This window comes from Netta rufina, assembly GCF_964035555.1.
Source record: "Netta rufina genome assembly, chromosome: 10".
Lineage (NCBI taxonomy): Eukaryota > Metazoa > Chordata > Aves > Anseriformes > Anatidae > Netta > Netta rufina.
In genome coordinates this window covers 5,347,723-5,359,080 of record NC_140133.1, presented here as the reverse complement: position 1 = coordinate 5,359,080, position 11,358 = coordinate 5,347,723, and the positions used below count along the sequence as shown (strand labels likewise).

Genomic DNA, 11,358 nt, shown 5'->3' with positions numbered 1-11,358 from the left:
CCAATATAATAAATAGAGAAGTCTTGAAGGCAAATGCTGATCTCCACTGACCAAGACAAAGTGAATATACGTATGAAAATGCAGCCTGGAACTGTGCAATGCACAATGGCAGCTGGTTGAACCCTCTGTGCTGAGCATGGTGCAGCTCTGAATGCCAAGTGTTTTTAAGTGGAATGTTCTCTTCAGCCACGTCTGAGCCAACAAATTGCAGAATAATTGTTTCTTGGCAGTGACCTACAGCAAAATACCTTTATTTTGTTTTCTTTACAGGCTGTTACAGGGCTGGTGAAGTTAGGGCTGGGACACTTCTGTAGCCAAAGCCATGAAACTGAACTTGTATTTGTCCTAGAGAATGCAACAGTGTCATATGCCTGCATTAACTCTTAGTTTGGGTGTGCAGCTGTAGAGATGTGGATTTTATCAGGCCTGTAACTCCACCATTGGTATAATACCTCAGTGTTGAACGTGTCCAGGTGACGATAATCATTTTACAATGCTTCTGTTCTTTTCCGCTTCAGAGTTCTGTGCTCTGCATGGTCTTGGCTTGGGATTTGAGGGAATAACTTCCTCAACGTTTTAACAGTTCTGTTCTCTGCATCATTTTCTGTGTGCTTTTCTGATCTGGAAACGCACGCAGCTTTGTTTCATTTAATGCCAACCCCGTGAGTAGTGCAGACGGAAGACACCGTCCCTACTCTGTCGTGGTAAGTGCAGCGCAGTCCCTGGAGGATCGGGATCTCCCTGGGGTGCTGGGGGGGGAATGAGGAAATCAGTGGATTTACTTAATCCGTATTAGCAGATGAGGAAGATAAGGAGAGCTTTGTGGGGTGCCCGTTAACTGATGGTATGTTGCGTTTGGTTCCTCGCCTCACGAGCTGGAGAGTGCTGCTGCGATGCCGCTCCAGCTCCCGACGGGGAGCTGTGCACCTCGCACGGGCCGGGGATCGCCGGGCTCCGCTCCTTCGCCTCCCGCCGGCTGATCCCGGGCCCTTTACCGGGGCGGGGCTCCCCGGGTCTCGGCACCGCCCGCCCGGGGCGGAGAAGCCGGCGTGGGGCGGGGATCGGGGGCCGGCGGCTCGGGGCCGTGCCCGGGGGCTGCCGCCATGCGCCGGGGGCTGCCCGCGCTCCGCGGCCTCCTCGGGGGCGGCTCCGCGGGGCGGCCGCTCCGGCTCCCGGCGCCCAGCGGGCCCCAGCCGCCGGCTGAGGGCAGCGGGGGCGGCCAGGTGAGAGGGGCCGGGGCCGGGTGGGACCGGGAAGCGGCCGCAGCCGGGCCCGGGGGGGTCCCGCGGGGCTGGGCCTGAGGGAGGCGGCGCCCGCCCGGTCGGAGCGGGGCGTGAGGCGCGCGGGTGCCGCTGCTGCCCGCAGGGAACCCGCTGGGAACCCGCTGCTCGGCTCCTCTCCCTCGGTGTTCGGAGAGAGAAACTTGACACTGCCATGCCTTTAAAATATTGACCTTATTAAGCTGGGCTTTGCACTGGAATATACTCTCACTCACGGGTTTTGAAAATGCAGTTTGTGGCATCTAGAGGAGACAGCAGCGAGATCTTGTCAAGGAGAGTGTAGCTGCCTCTCCTGTCTCTCACGGTGACGGCAGTGTCCGTTTCTGCTGTACCCAGCTGCTGGAAAGATGTACCCAGTGAATAATTGATGAGGGACAAAGTGCTGCTTTGATGGGCAAAATGCCCTTCTCAGTGCACAGCGGGCTGGATTTCTGTCAGTACGTCCCTTCCAATAGTATTGTATCACATAAGTGTGCCTATAGGGCGTATTAGAAAGGGCAAAATGCAAGATCCTTTCCTCCCCTCTGCAAGTGTGTCTGTTAACTGCAGTGTAGATATCACATATTTTATCAAATACGTATACATGTGGACATAACTAATCCACTCTTTCTTTTAAATTTCTTCTTGCAGCTCAACGTTCTGCCGTCCTTTGGGTTTCTTTTTGACATTGATGGTGTACTGGTACGAGGAAAGACTCCAATACCTGCTGCAAAAACGGCCTTTCAAAAGCTAGTTAATTCTCAGGGACAGTTCTTGGTGCCTGTGGTATTTGTCACCAATGCAGGGAATTGCCTTCGCCAGAAAAAAGCTGATCAATTGTCTCATATACTGGGAGTTCCTGTGAGTAGCTTAAATCCTGTTTCTTTAGTTATTTACTTTCAGTGATTGTCAAATGTATTATATTCCATTAAATGCTGCTCAGTGAATTTTGCTTTTCCCTTAAGCCCTCTGAAATGCTTTGCTGGAAGTATTATAAAAGTAAAAAATACTCTATGAAGCTAATGGCAATGGTATTTCCGTTGGTAAAAGTAGTGATATTTCAAATAGCAATGGAATTTCTTTGCAAAATTATTACTGTGGGAATAAACTTGCCTTCTCTTTCTGAATAAAAATAAATGTGTGCCAGTAACGTGAAATGCTGCTCTAGCAAGCTGAATGTCTTCAGTGATAATGTGAAGACTGGAGCCTTCTATCTGTCTTCTATCTTCTAGGATAATCATTTTACTGTTTTCATAGCTATTAAAGGAATGGGATATGTAAACTAGGAGAAGAAGGTCTTCTAATACAACAAAATCAATGCTGCAGTCTAGCAAATCTACCGCAATTAGAACTAGAGCAGTGCTGGTTCATCTTCCTTGTTTGTTTTCTAAATTAATTTGATAACTCTGTAAAACTAGGAGAGAAAAACTTGTGTTGATGTGGAATAGAAGAATTATGGAAGCAGAAAGGAATGTGTATATCAATTAGCAATGTATGTTTGTTTTTTTTGACAGGGAGATGTTATCAATACTTCAACTGTGAAATTTAGTAAAAAATGATATGGTAGGGTTTTATACAAATATGTATGATTGTTTTGTAATTCATAGAATTTGTCACACCTGTTAATTAAATCTACATATAGATCACTTACCTGAAAGCCAATAAACTCCTTTTGTTCTTAAATTTCAAACAGATTTCCCAAGACCAAGTGATGATGTCACACAGTCCTCTGCGGATGTTCAAACGTTATCATGAAAAATGTGTCCTTGTATCTGGACAAGGACCGCTTCTGGATATTGCTCAAGAGTATCTTTAAAAAAAAAAAAACACATATGACAACTTTCTGCTTAAGTATTTTCCTTAATCGAGTTCAGAAGACCAAATAATTAAACACTACAAATTCAGTATTAAGAATTCATTGTTAAGCTATGGTAGTTCCTACTCTAACGTCAAATGTATGTTTTGAAAACGGTTGCTTTGTTGATTGTTGCTTTCCTTTATTCTGCACTTTTCACTGTATTGTTACATGCCTTTTTACTGTGAAAGGAAGAAAGAATTATTTCTTTGGCATATATTTGTAAATGATCCTTTGGCGCAAAGGGTTTGTACCCTCTTAGAATCATTCTTCCTTCTAATCTTGTATTTTGAGCAAGCTCTCTACATAATTTCTGTCTTAAGATTTCAGGCATACAGATCTTCTGTATATAAAGAATGGGATGATCGTCTTTTTATCTCATGCAAGAAAAGTCTTTAATATGTTGCTTTTATTCCTAAATAATTTGCTTTACTAGATGATAAACTGCTTATGTTAAAATTGAATTTGAGATTTTAAAAAGTCTTTGAACGCAAACAATTCTGTATCCTTAACTGGTGTTTTCCCAGCCTTGGTTTCAGTCAACCCATCACCATTGAAACATTGCGGGAGAAATACCCTTTGCTGGATGTAGTTGACCATGACAGAACACCTGATATTTCGGTGAGTCTGTGTTTTGTTTTAAATTCTTTTTGTTTGATCATTACGTGACATCCTACAGTAGAAGTCCATATTTAAACTACAGAGCTAATGCTGTTGTTTTATGCTGCATTTTGACTTAGCTTTTTTTTTTTTCTGTTTCCCTTTTTGTTTTATTGCAACATTTTTAACAACTGTAGACTTCTTTTCTGTTCATGTTAACTTTATAACAAATCTTTACATTTTGTAACTTACGGCTGTGAGACAACTTATACCTTGTTACAGATACCTAATTAAAAATCTGTTTTGGAAAGCTTACTGGTTTCTGTGAATGTATGGAAGATGAAATTAGCTTTTTCTTCCAGTATGGGATGGTCTTTGCTCTTTTAGGCTCTGAGGTTGATCTGATTGTAAAGAATGATTTGCAGATAACTAACTTTTCTCCAAAGGACTGCTTGTCTTGTTTATACCATTATGTTAGTATAGTTAAGTATTAACAGTACATACTGTTAGTTTACATAAGCAGCATGGTTTCAACTGAATTTTGCAGAATTTCAATATGAAGTGAATGTATGCATACACATCAAATGCATGCATATATTAAATATATGCAGGGTCAGTAAATGAAGATTTTTTTCAATGGATAGTCAAGAAATTCTTTGTGGGTCATACAATTCTTAATTATATCAGTGTTTGTCTTGCTTCTCAACCATGCACATTTTAGAGTTCAAGAAAATGTTCATGTGTTTGTCACTATGACAAGTAAATCATGAAACTACTGTTTGGCAAATAAATGTTGTATGATGTTTTATGATATTTTCTCTTAGCAGTGTTAAAGAAATATGTTTCAAATGTGGTGTTAATGACAGAGGCCTGTGTTACTCCTGCAGAAAAATAAACATCCATACTTTACTTAACACACAGAAGTGAAATAAGCAGCTGAAGCTTTGTATGTTCCCAGAGGTGGTTGAATAGATTGTAGAAGGCTTCCATACGTAGAATACAATAACTTGTCTGCTGTCCATTTACCACGAGATTTCAGTTAGAACTTGAAATGCAAATTTGTAAGTAAACTGACATCAGGTACTGGAGCAGTAGCTGCACCAAAATAGAGTGTGTGTTTCCTGTCAGTGTTGTGGAAGGCAAGTGTGGGAGCTATACTTGAATTTATTCTGTTAAAAATAGTAGTAGCTGTTTAATCTTGTAGAAAACTTTTATTTTTTTCTTATTTCAGTACCCCTCTGCTGTGGAGCTTCCCAAGATTGAGGGTCAGTTATCTTTACTTAACTTGCAACTGTCCATTAATAGATGAAATACCTTTATTGTACTTTTCAGTATAATTAGAATTGCTGGCCTCATTAGAAAGTTGGTTGAGACAATTCCAAAATTTCCTCATTAGTGACACTGGCCATTAATATGGAATGTATAAAGCATGAGAAAACTGTTTTATATGTGTAATTTTCAACCATGTATTTTTAAAGCTTCAGAAGGAAGGTGAGGTCTGCTTTCCTTTTCTGTCTTCCTTTACCAGGCTATTGTTGCATTCCTTTTAAATATTAAGAATGAATTGAAGAGTTCAGAAATAACAGGTCTTGGTCTTGCAGTTGTCAGGAGGGTTACTTCAGAGTTGTAGTATGAGAAGCATCCTATTTCAGTAGGCCATATTCACATCCCCATTTTGTCTGCAAAACAGGAAGGTAAGGTAAAAACTGGACTTCAGGATTAAAAAAAAAAATCCAGGTCATGATTGCTGGAGATCTGAAAGTTGTCTAGAAACACTATTGCAATTTTGTTTTTAAGATGAACAAAATAACATTACTGATGGATTATTTTAATACTGTATATAAACATACAGAATTCACAAAGGTACATAAGACTTAGTGCTGTGGAGCAACTTAGCCAATACAAAAAAAAAATCAAACAATTTCTTAAACACGTTGATTTTGCACTGGGGTCTTGTTACTTCCAAGATTTGTCTATGAATGAATGGTTATGTAATGTTAAAACATAAAGCTAATGCGACTATTTGATCAGTCCATGGTTAAATCAAATTAATTGCTCAGTCTCTTTAGACCAAGTTGTGTCGGAGTTTTGGTGCCCTGTTAACTCTGTTTTGTAATTCTTGTTCTTACAGCTGTTGTCTTGTTTGGGGAGCCAGTCAGGTGGGAAACCAACCTTCAGTTGATCATAGATGTTTTGCTGACAAGTGGCTATCCTGGAAATCCGTATCACCATGAAAATTACCCTCATATACCTGTACTGGCTTGTAATATGGATCTGATGTGGGTAGCTGAAGCACAGTCTCCAAGGTAAGTGCGATTACAATGTGTGTATGCCATGTTGTGTCTTAGGTTTTTCCTCACTTTTTCAATAGAATCCATGATCGATGTTTTCATACAAATGTTTGATGTAGCTTCACAGTAGGTCTCAGCTTTGAATACAACATTTCAAAAGTAGTGTACTTTCAGCAAGTGCTGCCTTATTACTGCTTACAGTATTGCATCCAGGAAATATGTTACCTGAGATAAAGTGCTTCTAAGACCTAACCCTTTTTTGTTTCCCCACTTGCAAAATAGAGAAATTTTTGCTTGAGAGCCTTAGAGTTTGTCCAAAGGAAAAAAAAAAATGGAAACAATACCCTTTTTTTTTTTTTTTTTTTTTTTTCTTTTCATTTTGATTAGGTCCTTTTTTGGTATTCCTGTTTTCTACCCTGCAGTTTCTGGTAGAGTGAAGAAATTGCCCTGCTAGTTGAAAGCAGTGGTTTTGAGCTGAAGACAACGTAGTGAACTGTTTAAGGAACATAAGAAAAAAGAAATAGTAAAAACTGAACATACACCAAAACAGATATTGTTGTTATTGTGACTTGATAATGGGCTTGGTCTTGGGTAGAAGATCTTGTCAAGTATTCCTACTTGGTTGCAAAGACCATCTCTAATTAGCACATTAGCAGACCATGTGTATGTAATAGTTTCAACTAGAGTAAGGTAATGAATATATCTACAGAAAAAAAGACGCATAGTTTCAGTTGTGTTCTTTGGGAAAGATCCAGTGTTAAAACTGAAATCTTCTTTTTTCATTTGAGCTTGACAGTATGACAGATTTGTATGTCAGTGCTGTTACCTTCCCTACTGGAAAATGTGGTTTTAAGCTGTTGCTAATAAATACTGGAAATAATTGCATCCTGATTTATTCATGTTTCTAAACAAACAGGGTAGAGAAAGGAAATGAACAGTTAATTTGGCAAAACTAATTCTTTACCATACTTAAGTGCTACAACTGTTTCCAACTTTTTAGCTTTTTTCTTAAAGATTATTTTAATTTCTAGGCCACTAGAGACTGAATTTATTAGCACAATGTCTCAGATGGCTTCTGGTGCTCATTAAATCAGTGTTACACGTTTTTTTTAGGCTGTAGATACTTGGTTTGAACAGCTATACTCAGCTATGTGCCTAACATAGATGAGTACCTAACAGTTCTTCTAAAGTACTCTGTATACTCCAGAAAATAGGATTGCTGTATAGCAACTTTTTATTCTTAGTGTTTTTGATGCTTCCTTGTTTCTCAAGTGATACGTATTAATCCATCCCTAATCCCATATCCTGATTTCAGTAATGAAGTAAAACTGCTTTTTTAAAGCACGAAATTACATCTTTTAAATTAATTGGCTTGGCTTGGTTTGGCTTGATTGATGAGCCATTGTCACTGTTACCAGCTTGCTTGAGTAAAATAATTGAGTTTTCAAAAGCTTGTTGTGAAATTATAGTTTGTTCCATGATTCTCCGTTGCTTCTATTCTTGAGAGAAACCCATGAAGTTTTTAGATTGTAATCTCTCTCTGTAGAGTGGATTTTGGTATACTCCTGTGGTTAAAGAGGTTAATTTTCCTTCTGTTCATTTCCAACTTTCCTTTTCATCTCCCCTTTAGTAATTCAGCTGATTCTGTTTGGTCACTGCAAAGAGCAGATCACAGGCGAGGTGTTATTTCAAAAATTCCCTTTTGTAACTGAAGCACCTGCTTAAATACAAACAACAGTATTGCAAATCATTGCTGCATTTTTAAAACTGATAAGTCTGTGCTGTCCCAATTACTTTTTTTATTAAGGTCTTCATTGTTCAGCTAATCAGCACCTAGTTATTACTGAAACAGCTGTGGAAATGTTGCATGCAAATTGAGGGAAAATTCATGGTAACAGGATATGATTTATTCCTTAAAAAAAGAATCTAATTTTTTGCTGTATACTTTATAAAATTTGATTTGTCACAAGGCCTTTTTATCTTTTTAGGTTTGGGCATGGAACATTCATGGTTTGTTTGGAAAACATTTACAAGAAGATCACTGGCAAAGATCTGAAATATGAGGCCTTAATGGGCAAGCCTAGTGAACTGACCTATCAGTACGCAGAATACCTTATCAGGACTCAAGCAGCAGAAAGACAATGGAAGCAACCTATTCAAACTCTCTATGCTGTTGGGTAAGATGTTATAAGTCTAGTGAGGTAATTACTTGTGAGATAATACCAGCAAACTAAAATACCCAGCTCTTACTTGGTTAGTTGGGATCATTATGCCACCATTGGGACTTCCTAACATTCTTGGCACCATGTTGTACTTTTTTATGATTTCAAACCTCATTGTTTCTAATCTTGAAACTTAATACTTAGCTCTTTCTATGTGTAATTTCTGTAGAAGTGCAAAAATTGGTTTATATGTCCATTTCTTAAAATTTCTCTTATATACTCTGTAAGCCTTTAACAAAAAGGCAGTGGGAGGACTGTTTTGTTAGTTACTGGTATAACCCTAACAAGCTTTGAGTAGAAAATAGAATTTTAAGGAATGTAGAGCTAGAATTGATTTGTGGTGTCATTAAGCTTGGTCATGCACTACTGTGCATGTAGTGGCATCATAGAATCCTTTCCATAGACTGAGATAAAGCTCTGTTATATTAGGGACTGTTCCAGAATCTTCAAGATGTTTGGAAATAAAGTAAGTTCATTCATGGACTGGTGAAATTTATTCTTGATTTCCTTTCCTGCTTACCCACGTCTGCAATTTTCAGTATGGAGAATTACTCCTGTTAAATGTCATAGTTGATACAATGGCATAATAAAATAGCTATATGTTTGGATTTCTTCCTGTCTACATCCACATGAAGTTACGTAAAGCGCAAATTAAACTGTTAAATCAAACCCTTAAAAATGTCTTCTCTTATGAATTGAAATCAGAGAACTAAAATTGTGTTGCTGACTGAACTTCTTACATTTCCAGAGATAATCTCATGACTGATGTCTATGGTGCTAACCTTTACAATCGCTATCTTGAAGAGAAGAACTCCAGAAAAGGTTCAAAAACACAGATTCAGGCAAAAGTTGCTGGAGGCAGAGGGTCTGCTGCTCTCTCTCAGGATGATGAAATAGACAACAGTTGGGAGAATGAATTAGCATCTGCTGCTGCTACCCACTGTAGGTCTGTTCTTGTTTGTACTGGGGTTTATAATCCTCACACAGAGGCACCCTTGGATACCAAGGAGAGCATAACTGAAACAGTGTTCCATGGCCACAGAGATTTTAGGTTTGATCCCGGTTTAGTAGAACCAGATCATATTGTACCAGATGTTGATGCTGCTGTAGACCTGATCTTCCATCTGGAGAACTTTGCTCCTAATTGATACGACAAGATTTCTTAAGGTCTACTCAGTGCTATGCTCCTTCCCACCTCCCAAATCCAACAGCGTGCTTTAAAATCATGCCACAAACTTTCTAATTTTTTTTTTTTTTTTACTTTTTCATTTATATAAACTTCTATAAATTTATATACATATAAGTATATATGAGCACAGGTTAATGTGCTAAATGTACCTAATATAAAATTATATACATTAAAAATCTGTGCTTAATATACTTAATATAAAATTACTTAAGTATAAATAATACTTTTAAAGTATTGAAAATATGTAATTTCTTGCTTTGGTTGCCCTTTATTTTCATCCTATTTGTGTTTTTTTTTTTTTTTTTTAAGCTATTTTATCGTAATAGCTTGTGTGTGTTACTGGTACTTAAATTGCCACGTGACAGTTCATTTTTTTGTTTGCTGAAAGATTTAGCTTCTAACTTTTGGGGGTCTTTGTGATGCTGGGGTTGTTCACACGATTAGAAATTGGTTGGTAATGAGCACAGTAATGCAGACTTCTCAGTATTCTGCAAGTACTGTGCACTTTTTCAAATATGTTGCTTCAAATAAATGCTAAATTCAAGTATGTTCTGCTTCTTTGTACTCACATGTAACCCCACAGCCTTTCTTCTTATCTGTTTTTGCAGTATGTCTGTGGCTGCATTGCCTCTCTACTTTGACATGTAAATCTGTAAAAGAAATGCCCATATCAGCTGATGAAGGCTGAGTTGTTAAACACCATTTTTAGAATTCCTGCAAAGCTGAACAGAAGAAAGGCAGCTAACCATGGCTGTTCTGCATGGCGTAATAGCTGGCCTTTTTGTTGTTACCTTTTTATTTGCACTTCTATGGGGAATTTAGAATTTTAGAAAGTTTTAGAAATTTTCAGGCATTTCTCTCAGCTGGACTTCTCCACTGAATGTGTGACTGTTATTTGGGCAAAAAGTGCCTAGTAATATACTTGAAGCTTCATACCACTGTGGTAGTTAACTGGCCTTTAGATTAATATATTTTCTTTGTGTCAATGTCATGTGTTTGGTTCACGGATTTTATATCTGTTCATTAAAAAAAAGTAATTTATTTTACCTTATTTTTGTAAAATACTTTTAAACATTTTAATCCAAAAGATATCTTTGAAAATAGTTCTATTGGTTGTAACAGTGTATTTGTGAGACGAGTTATGTCTGTCCTTTATTGATTGGCAAACATAAATCAATTAAGTGTATTTAAAAACAAAGTCAACTTACACAGAAATCTGTGAAATCTGTGGGTCTTCCATTTTAGACAGGTGGTGGCATGAAGAGAAATGACTTCCTGGCCAACTTCTTCACTGTTTATTATCGTGAATTCAAAATCTGAAAACTCTTCATGTCATGAAGAGATCAAAATTGTTACAATGCAGTCAGGTTTATCTTGTGTTTTTTCCATGTGCAAATCACTCTAGTCCCTCTCTCAACAATCAAGATTGTTGATTCATGTACTGGTAATATTTCATAAGTAACTTTCAACATACCTTGCATGATCCAGGCTTCTAAGTTTAAGGAAAGTGTTCCAAACTGTATCTCCTTTTTCTTCACTGGGGAAATATTGTAGCTGCATATTCTTGCCTTTCTTATTGTTACAGCAAGTGAATATTTATCTACTTCTTAAAGCACATTTCTGTAATATGCCAACTATTTGCAAAGTATGCCAAATCCTTCTAAGTACAGAGTGTAGTTATGGTTTTGTAAGATGACAAGATAACTGAAGATGTGTTGTTTCAATACTGAAGCATGTTGCAGAGCTCTTTATTATTGGAAACAGTTTTAGACCATCAGTAAAGCAAGAAATAAAAATGTGGAAGTTGATGAAGAACATGTTGTTCCATTTTATTCTTTTTCCCCCAAAATATGCATGAACATTTCAAAAGGTTCATGAAAGAACTGTGTATATACTTTTAAACTTCATTCCTCATGAAAACAGTAACTTAAAATGCTTATGT

The 11,358-nt window shown here is 37.9% G+C and overlaps 1 protein-coding gene across 1 annotated transcript; it reads left to right on the top strand.

Moving 5' to 3' along the window:
* The first annotated feature begins 1,092 nt into the window (after window positions 1-1,092).
* On the top strand, window positions 1,093-9,749 carry LOC311212818 (haloacid dehalogenase-like hydrolase domain-containing 5). The gene is made up of 8 exons (XM_084292450.1): window positions 1,093-1,223; window positions 1,911-2,120; window positions 2,953-3,065; window positions 3,642-3,735; window positions 4,946-4,979; window positions 5,846-6,020; window positions 7,994-8,182; window positions 8,976-9,749. Exons 1-8 carry the CDS (start codon window positions 1,104-1,106, stop codon window positions 9,373-9,375), a joined length of 1,335 nt encoding a protein of 444 aa, XP_084148576.1. The 5' UTR covers window positions 1,093-1,103; the 3' UTR covers window positions 9,376-9,749.
* The last annotated feature ends 1,609 nt before the right edge of the window (window positions 9,750-11,358 follow it).